The sequence below is a fragment of the Furipterus horrens genome, unplaced genomic scaffold, assembly GCF_987537825.1.
Source record: "Furipterus horrens unplaced genomic scaffold, mFurHor1.1.pri manual_scaffold_13, whole genome shotgun sequence".
NCBI classification, from domain to species: domain Eukaryota; kingdom Metazoa; phylum Chordata; class Mammalia; order Chiroptera; family Furipteridae; genus Furipterus; species Furipterus horrens.
In genome coordinates, this window is record NW_028327183.1 from 18,951,313 (window position 1) to 18,968,839 (window position 17,527).

The 17,527-nt window shown below is 43.5% G+C and overlaps 1 protein-coding gene across 1 annotated transcript in view; it reads left to right on the forward strand.

Moving 5' to 3' along the window:
- The window catches only part of HYDIN (HYDIN axonemal central pair apparatus protein), a 280,489-nt gene that overhangs the window by 188,677 nt on the left and 74,285 nt on the right, over positions 1-17,527 (forward strand). The window contains exons 34-39 of the mRNA XM_090260317.1: positions 2,411-2,579; positions 5,039-5,215; positions 5,930-6,103; positions 8,147-8,320; positions 13,428-13,642; positions 16,484-16,621. Coding sequence (XP_090116443.1) covers positions 2,411-2,579; positions 5,039-5,215; positions 5,930-6,103; positions 8,147-8,320; positions 13,428-13,642; positions 16,484-16,621 — 1,047 coding nt within the window. The remainder of the gene's footprint in view (positions 1-2,410; positions 2,580-5,038; positions 5,216-5,929; positions 6,104-8,146; positions 8,321-13,427; positions 13,643-16,483; positions 16,622-17,527) is intronic.

Consider the following 17,527-nt stretch of genomic DNA (forward strand, 5'->3'; position numbering starts at 1 on the left):
CCAACCCATAGAGCCACTGATCTTTTTACTGTCTCCATAACTTGGTCTCTTCCAAGATGTCATATAGTCATAAGTATACAATGTGTAGCCTTTTCAGATTGGCTTTTTTCACTTAGTAATATGCATTTATGTTTCTTTCATGTCATTGTGTGACTTGATATTTAATTTCTTTTGAGCCCTGAATAATATTCCCTTGTCTGGATGTACCACAATTTATTTATCCATTCACTTCCTGAGGGACATCTTGGTTGCTTCCAAGTTTTGGCAAATTATGAGTAAAGCTTCTATAAACAGCCATGTACAGGGTTTTGTGCCGACATAAGTTTTTGACTCCTTTTGGTAAATACCAAGGGGCTTGATAGCTGGACTGTATGGTAAAAGTATGTTTAGTTTTGTAAGAAACCACCAACCTATCTTCCAAAGTAGCTGTACCATTTTGCATTCTCATCAGCAGTGACTGAGAGTTCCTGTTGCTCTTCATCCTCACCAGCATTTGATGTTGTCAGTGTTTTGGAATTTGGCCATCCTAAAAAGTTTATAGTAGTGTCTCCTTGTTTTAATTTGCATTTCACTGATGACGTAAGATGTGGAGCATCTATTCATATGCTTATTTGCCGTCTGTATATATATTTTTGGTTTTAAGACCTTTGGCCTACTTTTTAATCAGGTTGTTTGTTTTCTTATTGTTGAGTTTTAAGAGTTTTATATTTTTTTTCTTTTTTTTTTTTTTTTAATAATAGTCCTTTGTCAGATGTGTGTTTTGCAAATATTTTCTCCCAGTCTGTGGTTTGTCTTCTCATTCTCAATAATATCTTTTACGGAGCAGAAGTTTTTAATTTTAATGAAGTTTTGCTGTTAATGAAGTCTGATGGTTAGCTATCTGTTGTTTATTAGTTTATCTATTGCTGCAAAACAAAATACCCCGAAGCTTAGCAACTTAAATGTTTGTTATATTTTCTGTGGGTTAGGAATTTGAGACTGGCTTAGTTAAGGCGGCTCTGCTTCCTCAGGACCCTCCCTTAGCTCAGTCTTTGAATATTCTATTTTCAGTGTTTATGATCTGCCCAATTTAAATTCTGCCTCCAGAAACTTTTCTCTGAAGGGGAATTGGTCCCTTTGGAAAGGAATCTTTTTCATTTATGAAATTCTCAATGGCTTATTTTGGCACAGCATCCTCTGTTGTGGGTCAAGTTCAGTGGAAAGCAGAATTTAAGACTCTCAGATTTACGGGCAGGAGGTTTATTAGGGAGTGCTCTCAGGAAAAATTCCTGAGAAGAATAGGAAAGTAGAATGGGAGGAGAAAAAGATGAACTGGGATGAGATTGCAGCAGAGACTTCAGGTGGCACCACCAGAAGCTCTGGAGCTGGGCTGGCTCTTTAGAGTCACCCAACTGAAGCCATTTGGCCAAGGCTTCATGACTCTGTACCAGCCAGTCCTTCCATACTGACCTCTGTTCTGTATCAAATCTGCATATATAAATGGGTCTATCCTAAGCTCTCTTCTACTTCATTGGTCAATTTGTCTGTCCTAGCATCAATACCACCCTATTTATCACTCCAGCTTCTTAAGTCCTGGTATCTGATGGGGCACTCCTCTGCCTTTATTCTTCTTTATTAGTGTTTTAACTATTCATAGCCCTTTGTTCTTCCATATGTATTGTAGAATGAGCTTATTAACAGTGGTTTTCAAACAACTGAAAATGGTGATCCTGGAGAAAGGTTATCTAACAAAACAGATTTTTCATATCAGTGGAGTCAGGTCCCTCCCAGCACCTGCCAGCTGCAATAAATTGAGTCATACAAGACTTTATTTTACTGTATTTTATAAATACGCATGCATGCTAGGGTTGCTACATTTAGTAGAAAGAAAAACAGTTTGCCTAGTTAAATTGGAATTTCAGATAAAGCAACATTGGACATATTTATACTAAAAAATTATTCACTGTTTATCAGAAATACAGATTTAACTGGGCATCTCCTATTTCACCTGACAACCCTAATACACATTTTCTCTCTACCTTTTCTCTCTCTCTCGTACACATGCATGCATACACATACTTCATTCCATTTTACTTGTTTTTCCCTGGATCCTCCACTTATGAGACAATCACCTTACCTAGTATAATATTGCTAATCACTATATTTTATAAGAATGTGTCACTCAGAGTGGATAATGGCGTTTGTACTTTTGTCAATGAAAAGCAAACAAAAAAAAAAAACAGTATATGTTATTCTTAAAACAAGAAAGTTCTCTTCCACATGTTAAATGCCCAGGCTCAAATGGAGCAAAGTAAAGGCCCATCTCCTCAGACAGGCACAGGGGCTTTACAAGATGGACGGGCAGACCCACTGAGGGCTGTGGGGAGACGCTTCCAGTGAGGCCAACAGCAGTTCTATTCTCCTCGAGCAGATCTTACGGACGCTGAAGGGTTATGATTCCTACAACACCCTGCTGCTGCCCCCCCGCGTTCCTGGGGAGAAGCTGCCCCCAGAATTGTATGACTACTTTAAGGAGATGAAGCAGTCAAAAGAAGAGCAGATGAAGGCAAAATATCTGGAGGCCCTGGCACAGGAGAATGGTGAGAACGCATCTCAGGGGCCTGGCTCCTGCTGCTGCCCTGGCATCTTTGAATTGTCCCTGGTGCTAGGCAGGTGCGAGGTACCTTATGCATTTCATTTCTAACCCTTACAAAATGGTCCTATTATCCCCATTGCATGGATGCACAGATGGGAACACATTCTGCTCTTACTAGAATCTAGGGGGGAAGTTAAGACAAAAACAGCTAATATAGATCTGGAACACTTACTAGATACCAAGCTCTGTGCTGAGGGTTTCATGTGTACAGATGAGAGGCTAAAGCATTGAGAGACCAGGTCCACAGTTTACGTGGCAGAATCAGAATTCAAGCCCAGGTCTCTCTGACTCCAGAGTCCATGACAGTGACCACTCAGCTCCACGGCTTCCATGTGTGTGTCTAGGTAATGCAAGGTAAGACACCACATACAGCAGAAATCAGTGCCCTGAGAGAGGTGGGAGTTCACACAAGGAGGAGGTCAGCCCTTCATGGTCCTCAAGCCAAACTCCAATCTCGAAGCTGGACTGTGCACTCCTAATCTGGCCTTTCTGGCCCAGCAGGGTGAGCCCATCGTCACCCAGCGACTCCCTGGTGTGCACTTGAGCGTCAGCGTGCCTTGGAGACCTGTGAGATTCTGTGACTCGTCATGATGTATGCATCTCCTTCCTGCTTCTCTGTGTCTTCTTCCTGGACATGTGCCCCCGTGTCCTTCTTACTCTCTTCTGTGTAATAGTCATCACGTGTGTAATTATTTTCTTCATCCCTGTCTCCACACCCAGACAAGAAGTCTCCATAAATGCAGGGGTCGCATATGTCCCACTTATAAACCCATTGCCTGGAGAAGGACCTGATATGCCCTAGTGCCCAATAAATATGTACTGTAAGAGTGAATGAATGAATGGAATGAATGAATGAGTTGAATGGAGTCCATTTCTCCTGCCCTTGGGCCTGTCTTAGCTCTCCTGGAAGCTAGTCAGAGAATACTAGTCTGCCCTAAAAGGAAAAGAAGAGATGAAGGCAGCCTCTCCACCCAATCTCCTGGTCATGTTCATTGAGCACTATTAGTTTGCTAGAACTGCTATCACACAGAGGTGCTTAACCAACAGATATTTATTTTCTTACAGTTCTGCAGATTAGAAGTCCAAGATCAAGATGTCAGCAGGGTTGTTTTCTTCTGTACCTCCCTCTTTGGCTTGTAGATGGCTGTCTCTGCCCGGTGTTCACATGGTCTTCCCTCTGTGTGTCTGTGTCCCAATCTCTTCTTATATGAACACCGGTCATATTGGATTATGAATGGATTGGGACACCCATATGACCTCATTTGAATTTAATTACCTCTTTAAAGGCCCTGTCTTCAACTACAGTTACATTCTGATGTACGAGCATGTCAGGATTTCAACATATGAATTTTAGGGAAAACAGTTGAGTCCATAACAAGCACCCACTGTGTTCCAAGCACCAAGCTGAAGTTCTGGGGGGAAAGATCAATGAAAGAAACCCCCGACTTTAAGAAATCCCCATCAGGAAACGGGTGGAGGGAAAGACATTTCACCTTAGAGCTGCCTGGTGGCTGAGGCAGAGAGCCATGAGAGGCTGTGGTGTACAGAGGACATCCTGAAGTCAGGGAAGGGCCCTGTTGCTCTCGTCCTCATTACGCACTGCAGCTGTGGGCTCCTTTTTCCACGTGGCCAACTGAAAGATAGTCGAGGGCCAGGACCCGAGGGTCCAGAGGGAGCCTGGGAAGGCAGACACTCTGCTTCTCTGGGCATCTGGTCACTCTGTGCTTTCACATTGCAGAACATCCTTCTCCTCTTCCCACACCACTCCCAGAAGGCCACAGGCCCAAGTCACATCACCACCTTCACAGGAGAGCTGCAACCTCTCCAGCTCAAATCCAAATCCTCAACAATGAGGATGTCTTGAGAGGCCCATGTATACAATCATAGCCCTTCTATGCATCCACTGAGACTGCAGAATAGGGGCAATGAGGAGGGTACTGGGCAGACAAAAGGGTAGATATGCTTACTGATATCATGGAGGAATGCTCATGATAAATTGAGAAGGAGAGCAGGCTACAAACTGGTACATACAAGTTTGGTTTTGAAAAATTAAAAATATGAGAGGTTGCTAGCTCTCCTGTCCTGGTATCATAAAATTAAGCCGCAGTTCTTCTGTCACCATTTCTCTGTCTATCTGTATCTCCTTTGGCAGTTGAATTTTATAATTTATAGCTCTTTTAACTTTTCCAAATTTTCTGGAGCAATAATTTTGGATTTTTCTAGTGTTAAAATGTAGAAACACTAGGTAGAGAAACGCACTGCAGTTCTTGTTTGAGCTGGGTAGTCCAAGGTGATGGCAACCAGTTCAGTGATTTTCCTCTTTTCTCTCTTTCCTTTTCTGCCCCGACCTCCCTTGCCCCACCCCCAATTCTTCCCTGTGTTTCCCTCCTTGCCCTCTGGCAGAAGACAAAGATATGCCCTTGTCGGACCAGCGAGCCTCCACCAGCATGCAGAGGACCTCACTTAGCCATGGGATCGCTGTCATATCCGACCTGGGAGATCAGAATGAGTTCAGGACCAACCCAGATGATGATGATGAGGAGGAGGAGGAGGACAGCCTGGAAAAAATGGTGTTTCAAAGTAACCAAGCATTTCACTTTTTGGTGCCAGTTTTCTCTAAGCGGAAGTGGGAAGAGTGTTCAGGGTCTCTTCACCCTTCTCCATGGAATGCACCTTCCAAACCTCCTAGCACGACTATGCATTAATTCTAAAACATGAATGTGCCATCATTTATTTAGCTATTTCCCTTAAATTGCAAACTCAGCTAGTTTCGAACATTATTTTTCAGAAGAAAAGATCCCTAAAAATGGAATTAAGAGTCAAAGAGAAGCTGTATGTACAATCCTAGTAGCTCTGGGCAAATATTAGCCAAAAAGGGCACTCTCATGCAATACAAGGGGGAATGAGGGCTGCAGCAGATTATGTTTGTCATTTTCAAACAATGTTTAAAAAGAAAACGTCAGCCCTGGTTGGTGTGGCCCAATGGATTGAGGGCTGGCCTGTGAATCAAAAGGTGGCCAGTTTGATTCCCAGTCAGGGCACATGCCTGGGTTGCGGGCCAGGTCCCGAGTTGGGGATGTGCAAGAGACAACCAATCCATGTTTCTCTCCCTCTTTCTCCCTCCCTTCTCCACTCTCTGAAAATAAATAAAATCTTTAAGAGAAAAAAAGACCAAAATGTGACAAATTCTGACATAATTAGTAAAGAAAAAAAAAGTTCCCATTTCCATCAGAACCCATGTGAACTTGAATGTGTCCAGATACTCACATGCACACATATATTTTTAATTTGCAGCTGAGAAGATCCAGAGCATTGACAGCCCCTCCTCAGAGGAAGTTGGAGAAGTAGAGAACAACCCAGTAAGCAAGGCAATCACTCGCTACCTGGGCATTGATATTTCTGCAGAAGGTTACATGTCCAAGAACCGGAAAGGCATCGCCATTATTATCCACGGGACACCCTTGTCAGGTACGCCGCAAGTCTGAGGGGTTGCTTCTTTGGGTTATGGTGAAACTTGCATGTCTAATTTTTAGTCCATAAGACTCTTTTGTTTGAAATTTATATATCAAAGGATTATCCCAAAAATGTTAAATTGCCAACCTCAGAGATACAGGATTAGAGAAGGAGGAAGGATACATTTTTAATTAATACATCTGTGAATTATTTGAGCTTGTATTTTTTTGATTATATTATTTAAAAATAGAGGACAGAAATATGTGCAAACCCTTTGACCTGGCAATATTGCTTCTAAAATTTTATCTTAGAAAATGAATTAATGATGCAGACAAAGACTAACAACATGAATGTTCACTACAGCATTATTTACCATAATAATTATTGGGAGCAGTTGAAGCATTCATTATGGGGCACTGGTTAATTAAGCCATAGCACATTCCTATAGTGAACTACTGTCACCATTAAAAACAGTGTCTTGTACACTCATGTTCATAGCAGCATTATTAACAATAGGCAAAAGGTAGATACAGCCCAACTGTCTACTGACAGATGACTAGATAAACAAAATGTGGTACAGTGGAGTAGTAGTCAGCCTTAGAAGGAAGAAATTTCTGATACAAACTAGAACATGAATGAGACTGGAAAACATTGTGCTGAGTGAAGTAAGCCATACACAAAAGGACAATAACTATGTCATTCCAGTTATATGAGGTACTGAGAGTAGTCAAAGTCTTAGAAACAGAAAGTGGGATGGTGGTTTCCAGGAACTGGGGCACTGAGGAGTGAGGAGTCATTATTTAATGGACACAGAGTTTCCATTTGAGAAGGTGCTGGTGATGGTTACACAACAATGTGAATATACTTATGCAGCTGAACCATACATTCAAAAATGGTTAAAAAAGTAAATTTTGTATGTATATTTCTACAATTAAAAAAAAAAAAACAGTGCTATGGAAGTGTACTGAATGAATAGAAAAATATCCATGATCGTATTGTTTTAAGTGAGAACAAATGTCATACTTATTATTTGGCATCTGCATTAATTTCCTATCACTACTGTAACAAATAACCACAAACTTAGTGACTTGAAACTATGCAAATTTGCTTTCTCACAGTCAGAAGTCTAAAATGGGTAAACTGGGCTGTTTTTTCTGGAGACTATAAGGGAGAATCCATTTCCTTTACCTTTTCTAGTTTCTAGAAATGTTGCCTTCATTCCTTGGCTCATGGCCTCTTCCTCCATCTTCAAAGCCAGCATCGTAGCTAGCATCTTCCAGTCTCGGTCCCCTTGCTTCCATCATCATATCACCTGCTCTGACTCTGACCCTCCTGCTTCTCTCTTGGAAGGATCCTTATGATTACATTGGGCCCACTCAGATAATTCAGGAAAATCTCCCCTTAGAAAGATCCTTAACTTAATCACACCTGCAAAGTCCCTCTACTGTATCGGCAGCCGTCCCTCTACTGTATAAGGTAACATATTCACAAGTTCCAGGGATCAGGTTGCGGACATCATTGAGGGGTCATTGTTCAGACTACCATGTAACCCATTTCTTTGTTTATAAGAAATATAGGTAAAATAATTACATATGCATACTTAACCATATACAAAAACCTCTCTGGGTGAACAAATTATGGATCTTTTTTTCATTTCTCCTGTCTGTTATTTCTGAATTTTCTGCTTTCTTTTTAATAAGCAGCTATTTTGAAATGAGAAAAAAATCAACAGAAGTTATTCTTTAAACCAAGAATCTCTTTCTATTAGAATCAGGGACCCTAAAAGCTACAAGATTTTTGAAGATCAACTGACAGGATCACTTTTTCAGCTGAGGAGAAAATCCAGAGCGGGGGTGTGTGTTGCCACAGCACACAGCACATTGGTGGTAGAATTAGAGCAGAATCCATGGTCCCGACTCATGCCTCGGGTCTTCCTTCTCTTCTCTGCCACCACTCTGACCACAGGAGAGACTTAAGGGGCCTCTGTTTTAGAAGCTTCTGGCTAGGACACTGAGCAAATGAAAGCCATGGGATTCAGCCCCCTGACCCTTTTTCTAGGAAAGTCAGCCACTGCAGTCAGCATTGCCAAGCACTATAACGCAGCCTGCCTGAGCATCGACTCCATTGTGCTGGAAGCCATCTCCGACAGCAACAGCATCCCGGGGCTCCGGGCCCGTGAGCTCTGCATCAGGGCTGCCATCGAGCAGTCCATGAGGGAAGGAGAGGAGTCTGGTAAGAGCTGTTTCCCCTGACTTTCTGTGGTCAAGCGGCCAGCACCCCACTGGCAACACCCATCTTCTCTGTTTCCCCGATGGAGCTTTTCTCCCATAGCTCGGTTGAAGGCTGATTTATAACACGCTGCTAACTTAGTCTCCTGAGAGAAATTCTCTTCACCCAATACCTACGGCTCTCCTGGGTGCCCAGTACTGGCACTCATGTGGCACTTCATGGAACAGGACAATGAATAACACATGGCCCCCCCTTTAGGGGGGGGTGACACCTGGAGAGAAGCAGACATGTGCTCATTCAGAGCAGAGGAAAATAACGTAACAGAAGTACTGGCTCTGTGAAAAAGTGAGTTTGGGGTGATCAGGTGCCAACAAGTGTGATCTGGGCAAGTTTTCAGGGCAGTGGCCTTTGAAGGAGCACAATATTGATAGGCAAAGATGAAAACAAGGGCATTCCAGATAATTAAGAAGGGACCATAAGTTAGAGGTGGGAAGGCAGCTTGAGGCCAATTGTAGTTGATCTTGATGCCAAAATTAGGATTTGGATTTTATTTTGAAGGAAAAGAGTTGGATGGTTTTCACCCTATGGGAGAAACGGTCAGAAACAGCTCTGGTAAGCTCTTGTAAAGGAAGCTAATGATGAACAAGGCCTGGCAAGCTAACCTGGTCGCCACCAGAGTAGCAGGGAATTGAAGGAGCAAGAGGCATTCAAGATGGTCATACCAAGATTGTCACACTCAGAAACCAGGAAGAGAGTGATGTCATTTACCAAGACAGGGAATGCAGGAGGAGGAGAAAGTTTGCTAGAGAGGAAAATTAGTTGAGTTTTTGAACCATAGTAATGAGGCCTGGTGTGGCCTACCTACCAGAGGTCAAGAATTCTCGCTGCATCAGGTCATCTAAGGACCTCTGGATCAGGAGAATGGCTGCTCAACTAGAAATATATTGGAGTAGAGTACCTGCTGAGAGCCGAATTATTTTTATAGAAATACTCACAACAGCATGACATCATTCCTAATAGTGTACCATGCCTGCTATTGATAAAACTGGCTGGGGCTTCCAGGCATGTCCCCTCCCCTCAATACCTCTTCATGGGGTGCTTAGGGAAATGGAAGATTCTTTGCTTGGAAGGTAAGAGAAATAGCTCTTTAGTCATGTAGGGGAGGAAAAATGATTTCCCCTCTACCCTTCTGAGTTCTCAGCTGAGATCCTTGTGATAAAAACAAACAGATTAACAAGGGAAAACACAAGTTTATTAACATGTATACTTGATGTATACATGGGAGATATTCAGGGAAAAACAAGTAACTCCAGGTGGCTTTAGAATTCAGAATTAAATGCCAGTTTTAAAGGGAGAGGAGAGGAGAGACATAGTCCTCTTAAAGGAGCAAATGATTTTTTCGACAATGAATGAACCCTTAGGAAAATGAAGGGGAGTATGAAAGTTTGTCGGGGTGGGCTGTTCACTTCAGTCTCCTCTCCTGTAATAAGAGTCAATCTTCTCTGGGTGGCATATCCTGCTACCCTTCAGTGGGAACCCCAAGCTGAATTATAATCCTGGTTCTCTTAGATTTTTGTTTCCTTTTCTGTCAAATAAACCATATTTCTCTAAAGTCTCTGGAGCTGTGTTGGTGTCCCGTGACAAATCGTGAATTGGAGCTCCCTGTCTAAGAATGTAATGTCAACCTAAAGGCCTAACTGAGGGAGTCTTCCTCAACAAAGTAACAGGTGCAGCCGCTGGAGTAGAGGAAATCAGCCCCAAAAGTTCCAGAAAGAGAGAAGTGGGATAGACAGGGCAGGATGGGACCTTGCCTTATAGAAGGAGGTTGTGAAGGAGAAGCCAGGGGGAGGCTGAGCAGCAGAGTGGGGGGGGGGGGCAATCGGGAGAGCAGGGAGCAGGAAAGTCAAGATGAGGAAGAACTGCTGGAGGGAGAGGGCAAGAAGGGCTTTCGGGTCTCTCAGAGCCCTGTGGAGCCCAGGCGCCTTCTCAGCTTTGTTTTCCTGGTAGCCCTTATCACTAGTTGACATACTGTTTCTTTTACTTATTTTATCGTCTCTCTCCCCGACTAGAATGTAAGCTTCTGAGGGAAGAGATTGGTATTAGTTTTCTTACTAATATATTCCCAGCACCTAGAATAGTGCCTGGCACATAGTAGATGCAGAGTAAAGATTTATTTTTAAAAATGTGTTGAATCACTAAAGAAACATAATTGGAGATTGCTGAAAATTCAAATAGAATGAAACCTAAGAAGAGGGCCACTGTAGTTCACAGTTCAGAGGTCACTGGTGACTTTGGAGAAAACCCTTTTAACAGAGGGTCAAGCCCAAACACACATTTGCAGTTTGCTGTGGAGTCAGCGGGCTGTACTGGACAGGAAGTGGTTAAGTCTAAACCTGCCTGTCCCATACGGAGCCCACTGGCCACATGAAATCTGGGAGGCCAAACTGAGATGCACTGTAAGTGTGCAACACATGCTGGATTGCAGAGATGTAGTATGACTAAAAGACTATAAAATAACATAAAATTTTTATATATTTTGTTTATGTTTTCTTTAACTTATATTTTATATTATTTTATATTAGATTATATTTGTATTGTATTATCTATTTTTATGTTTGATAATCTTTATACATTTTATATATTGGGTTAAAATATACTGTTAAAATCAATTTTTACTTTTTTAGTATGTCTAACTAGGAAATTTTAAATTACATATATGGCTCATATCATATGTCTATTGGCAAAGCTGGTCTGGACCCCTATTTTTTAGAAATTGGGCAGTGAAAGAAAGAGAAGTGAAATGATACCTTGAAAGAAATGAAAGGTTAAATGAAAACTTTTGTTAGCGTGTATCAGAAAGAACTGGCTTTTTAAGATACGGAGAAATGATGCAATAGACAAGGAAAGGTGAAAGTGTAAGGAGAGCACAGAGGAGAATCCACAGGAATCAGTGAAGGTGAGGATGGGCCAGGGCGGAGCGGGACTCACAGTGAAGGGAGCAGGTATGAGGTGGCAGGAGACTGGGGTGTCATTATTAAAGCAGAGCCTGGAGGGACTGGGGCGATGGGGCCTGGACGAATGTAGGACCATGCAGGTCTATAATTGGAGCAGAACGTGGGTACAGTTACTCCACTGATGTCTTCAGACACTTTGCCCACCCTATACCCACAATCCTCCCAGGTGCTTTATAAAATCCTTGTACTTATAACCAGATACCAGGGGAGGGGAGGAAGGAACCACGTGAAAAGATAAAGCAAAGTATAGTGAGAACACTCAAGGGAAAGTTCTCAAGGGCTTATGAGGGGGACCCAACAAATAAAATGGAATTATCTTCTGAAGGTTGGGCCCCTTGACTTTCCATGATAGGTGAGTGTTCTAGGAACCCATCGTATCAGTGTGCCAGCAGGCATTGTTGTGAGAGGCTACATTCAGCATCTGTGAAGTTTTTTGAAGACTCTTTCAATGTGTTTGCCCACTTCTTTTTCTTTTTCTTTTAAATAATTTTATTTATTTATTTGTTTATATATTTTTAGAGAGAGGGGAAAGGAGAAAGAGAGGAAGAGAAACATCACTGTGTGGTTGCCTCTCATTCGCACCCCCAACTGGGGACCTGACGTGCAACCTAGTCATGTGCCCTGACTGGGAATCGAACCAGCGACACTTGGTTCACAGCCCAATGCCCCATTTCTTAATGGGTGATTTATAAGCACACCTGCCCACACTGAGTTGAATATTCAGCAGTTTTTGACCAAAAACCACATGACCCTCGTGTCCCACTCTCCCTATTCACCCGATCTCTCCCCAAGCAACTTTTTTTGTTTCCCTGGATGAAAAAAGCCCTCAAAGGGAAACGTTTTGCTGATGTGGAAGAGGTGAAACAAAAAACAGCAGAAGCACTAAAAGGCATCAAAATTGATGAGCTCAAAAACTGTTTTGAGCAGTGGAAAAAACATCTCCATAGGTGTATTACATCAAATGGGGAATACTTTGAAGGTGATTGAAGTTTAAACATGCAAGAATAAATACACAATTTTTTATAAATAAATTCCAGGGTTTTGGGGTCCCCTCTTATATATGCTAAAACGGTCAGCAAGGAGCAATAGCATGAGCAACAAGTCTGCCTGAGAGCTAGAGAAGCACGGAAGCTGCTAAGCATACAGCCCCATCACCACACCTTAGGGCCCCAACAGCACCTACTAGACCCCCGCTCTCCTTCAGCTGTAGGTAGTTCATCCTTGTAGAGTCGGAAACCCAGAGGGCACAGTGAGATAGGACTTGCCATTGTGGTTGGGAGGCTAAGAGGGCAGGAGTTTATCAGAAAGGCCAAAGCACTCTAACAAGAGTTTCTCTGAAGAGCTGTCATGGAAACCCCTTTAAATAATTACATCAACCACTGATTCTGAAAGGGAACTTCTCAGTGGGCAGGGGTGCTCAGGGGTGACGATCTGATTGGAAGGAAGGACAGAGGTGAAACAAAGAAATGAACGTTAAAGCCATGTCTGCCGATAGGCACGCTGCTATTACTTGGCTTATTTGTTCATTCAGGCAGCTCTCCTGCGGAAGCAGAGAACGAAGGCCCTACCCAAGCTATTCATTGGCTCCCCCCACTGCCTAGAACCACAAAGGTCAGGTCTTAGGTTCCCAGGGCAGGGCTGTAGTATACCAGCAGTTTCAGAAACAATCGCCCTCTGGACCGGAAGAGAAAGTGAGGCAGGCTAACATGGGGTCAGAGCAGAGAAAAGCCCTGGACTCTGGGCCAGGCTCACCACGGAGCCATCATCATCCAAGCCGCACTGGACGGAGCCTCTTCTCTCAGCCCCGCTCAGCCATCCCCACTGTTACGTCCTTGTTAGCCTATTGGTCACTTTTAATATAAACCTGCTCTCTCTACCAGACAGCCTTCATCCTAGCCCGGTGCCCTGCCTTCTCTGCAGCTGAGCAACTGCCTCTGCAACTGGACCTGTCCCTTCCCAGACCTAAATTCCTGCAATTGTCCCCTCTCTCTACCATTTGTTTTTTTCCACTATTGGATTCTTCCCATCAGCATCTATTCATGCCTTATTACCTCCCACCTTTAAAAAATAAGTATAAACCTGCTCTTTCCGTGTAGTCCAGGAGACTGTTTCGAGCCAAATTGGCATTGGACAGATACGACTGAGCAGTGAGAACCTGGGCAAGTTAACCTCAGAATCCACTCTGGTGACCCCAGAAGTGAAACCTGCAAAGCCTGTGCGTGGGAGCGTGCTGCTCACCAAGAGCAAGGCAGGGAGCCACGGCTCTGGGTCGCAGAAGCAGCATCACCAGCACTCGTCGGAAACACCACAGGTACAAGCCAGGGCTCCCCAGCAGGAGGTCTGGGATCCTTCCTCCTCCCCCTCTTCCTCAGCGTCCTGCAGCCAGGTCAGCGCAACTTCATCCCCAGGTGTGCCCTCACCAGGCAGTCCTGAGCGCTGGCCCTGCACCACTTCTTGAAAGGAGGTTCATCCAGGAGGTGGTCAGCAAGTGGTGCAGGCGCTGGGGCACTGGGTTGGGTGCAGGCACAGTGAAGATAAATAAAGCAAAATCCCTGTACTTGAGCTGCACTAAGAGCCTGATGAAGGAGATGACCGCGACTTCAAATATTTGCGCAAAAAAAAACGAGATTGGTGACAAATAGATGTGTAAAAAGAACTGGGTTAAACCATAAGTCCTTTTTTAAAAGCCATGAAGAAAGTCAGCGAGTTTGAGCCATGTGCCCAGGGACATGGAGAACAATCTCGGCAGAATAGCAAGTGCTGAAGCCGAAGACAGCAGATGGCCTTACCCTCTCACCACCAAACCTACCAGACAGCCTTCATGCTAGCCCAGCGCCCTGCCTTCTCTGCAGCCGAGCAACTGCCTCTGCAGCTGGACCCGTCCCTTCTCTCTTGCTCCAGACCTAAGTTCCTGCAATTGCCCCTCTCTCTACCATTTGTTTTTGTCCACTGTTGGATTCTTCCCATCAGCATCTATTCATGCCTTATTACCTCCCACCTTTAAAAAATATTTTCCCATGACCCCCGATTTCCCTCTAGCTATTACCTCATCTTTCACCTGCTCTCCAAAGGCTTGCTGCACGACTGCCTCCTTGTCCTCACTGCCTTCCTCCCCTCCCCGTATTCCAGTGGGGCCTCCATCCTCACCACTTCACTGACTACTCTGCTCAAGGTCATTGGCATTCATGTTGTCAAATCCAATTGCCAGTTCTTTGTCCTCATCTCACATTATCTCTTGGCAGCTGACAACCCCTCCTCCTAGAAGGGCTTTCTTCACCTGGCTTTCAGACACCATACTCTTCCACTTTCCCTCTACTTGATTAGTGACTCCCTCCCCTCCTTCAGTGCCTCTGCCTTCAGAGTAGGCTAGGACTGAGTCTGCTACTCTTTTCTTCATAGGTGAGCTAACCCAGTTCATTTAGTTAAATACTTAAATATTTTCTTCATATACTTAAATATGTTCTTAAATATTCAAATTAAATATTAAAATACCTAAGTATTTTATTATTATGCTCATTATCCTTGAATTTGTATCTCCAGCCCTAGTTTCTCCCCAGGCTTAGGTTCATATACCCAGATCACCTTCACTGTCTCTATCAAATGGCTTAGAAACATCTCAAAATTTTTTTTCCTGACTCACACTTATTAACCAAGTGATCAAGGTTAACATCACCAGTCATATGTATTGATATGTACCTCAGTATAATGCACAGAAAAGGGCATGTCGCCTTCCCCAGTAATGTATACACTTCATCTGTCATGAGAAAACATCACACAGACCCAAATCATTGGATAGTATATGAAGTGTCAGGTCATAAAAGATAAGGAGAGACATGGACAGTCAGAGATTGTAGGAGACCAAACAGATGGGACACCTAAATTCAGTGCAGGATTCTGGGTTGGATGCAGGAATAGGAAAAAAAAAAAAATGTCAGTGAGAAAAATTGGAGAAACTTGAGTAAATTTGTACCTTCGATAATAGTATGGCACTCAAGTTGATCTCTTAGTTTTGATCAGTGGTCTGGTTAGAGACATCTCAAAATTTATATGTCCAAAAAGTCATTCTTGCTCCCTCCAAAAAAAAAGTTGTTCTTTCCTCAGTCTTTCCTTTCTTAATAAAGAACTTCACCATTTTTCAACTTGCTCAGGTCAAAACTCAAGGAGTCATTCTTCATGCCTCTCCTTCTTTCACGTCCCATGTCAAATTCTATTGGCTCTACTTCCAAAATCCATCCTTTATCAGCCACTTCTCATTACCTCCACCACAACTGGCCCCAGCCCTGCTGCCATCATCTCCTGCCTAACTCACTCATCTTCCTGCTTCCACTCTCGTTACCTCATGCAGCTGGTAGAATGCTGTCTTAAAAACCAAAGTCCTATCCTTTGTCTGCCTAAAACATGCCAACAGCTTCCTATAATGCATGGGATAAAATCCAAATTCCTTACCATGGCCAACAAGCCCTGCATATTCTGGCCTGACCAGGTCTTTGACTTTAAGCCTGACCAGCTTTCCCATTGCTCACTCAGCTCTCACCATACTGCGCTCCCATGTGCTCCCCAAACACCCACAAATGCATTGTGTTGCGAGAGCTTGCTCTTCCCTCTCAGAAAGACTCTTCTCTTATGATCTTATCTCGTTCCTCCACAATACGTAGGTAATGTGACCACCCTTTCTAAATAGCCATTGTCCAAACCTGTCGTTGCTCTTTATTCCCTTACCTGATGATTTTCTCCCTGGCAGTCATTACCATCTGAAATTGTAGTACTGCTTTGCATATTCATCTGCCCCTCTTCTGTCTCCCCCGCTTGAATGTAAGGACCACAGTGGCAGCAACATTGCCAGTCTTGTGGTACCAGAGGGGGCCCTGGTGCATAGTAGGTGCTCAATGAATATTTTTTGAATGACTGAACAAGTGGGTGCTGTTCAGTATATACACAAAGCACCTTCCACAGTGTTCCCACCTGCAGCTTACAGCAGTTCTTTACGGAAGATAGGAATATTCCATTTGGCACTGACGTCCCCATTTTACAGATGAGGAAGTGAGGCCCAGAGAGATTATATGATTTTCCCAAGCTCACATGGCTTATATGTGTAGGAGTTGGTGGAACACCCAGTTGGATTCTAACTCCTGATCCTTCTCCCACTCAGCAGATTTCCTCCAGTCCTATCCCCTCGGGGCCAACACAGTGCCGGCTCAGTGTCAGCGCCAGTATCGGAGGGGACACCGGGCTCCTGAGCTGTGTGCTGCCCGAGGAACTACTCATTCAGATCCTGTCCGAACGTATACAGGTGTGTCCACGCCACCTTCATGAGCTGCAGGGCTCACACGCCTTCCCCCTGCTGGGCTCTGGCTCTGAGCCATCCGCCCACAGCAGCTTAGAACCCAGGGGCCTTGGAGAGAGAGGTGGGTTTCCTCACTCTCACCAGTCACTTATGTGACCTTTTGATAGCCCTTGTTAGCCTTGATCCTGGCTGGTCTACTGCTGGAAGCCACTCACCTTAAAGGACCAGTGATCAGAAGGTTACACATTAAAACAAAAAAACAAAAAAAAAAAAACAGTCATGGCACAGACTACAGTGGTGTTTTTAAAACTATAAGGTGGAGTCATTAAGAATTATAATTCAGAGACATCTGAATTGCTGTAAAAATGTGTTTTTAATATATTTGAAGTGAGAAAAGCAGATTGTGTACTATATGATTTCACTTCTATGTGGGATCTAAAGAATAAAATGGACAAACAAAACAGAAACAGACTCATAGAAACAGAGAGCAAACTGAGAGCTGCCAGGAGGAGAGTGGCTGGGGGTGAATGGAGGAGGCGAAGAGATTACGAAGTGCAGGTTGGTAGTTACAGAACAGTCATGGGGATGTGAAGTGCAGCGTGGGGAACACGGTCAGTAATGTTGTAATGACTGTGTGGTGCCAGGTGGGCACTAGAGTTATGGGGAGATCACTTTATAAATTCTCTAATTATCTAACCACTATGCTGTACACCTGAAACTAATGTAAAATAATATTGGATGTCCACTGTAATTGAAAAACTAAAAAAAAATAATAATAATAAAGGCGGAGTATGAAATAGTATGTAAAGCACAATTACACTTAAAAAAAACTATAAGTGTATATATGCACATAGTAAAAACTCCACGTTTTACCTGTGGTTACCTTTGGATAATGATAGGTTTATTTTTTTT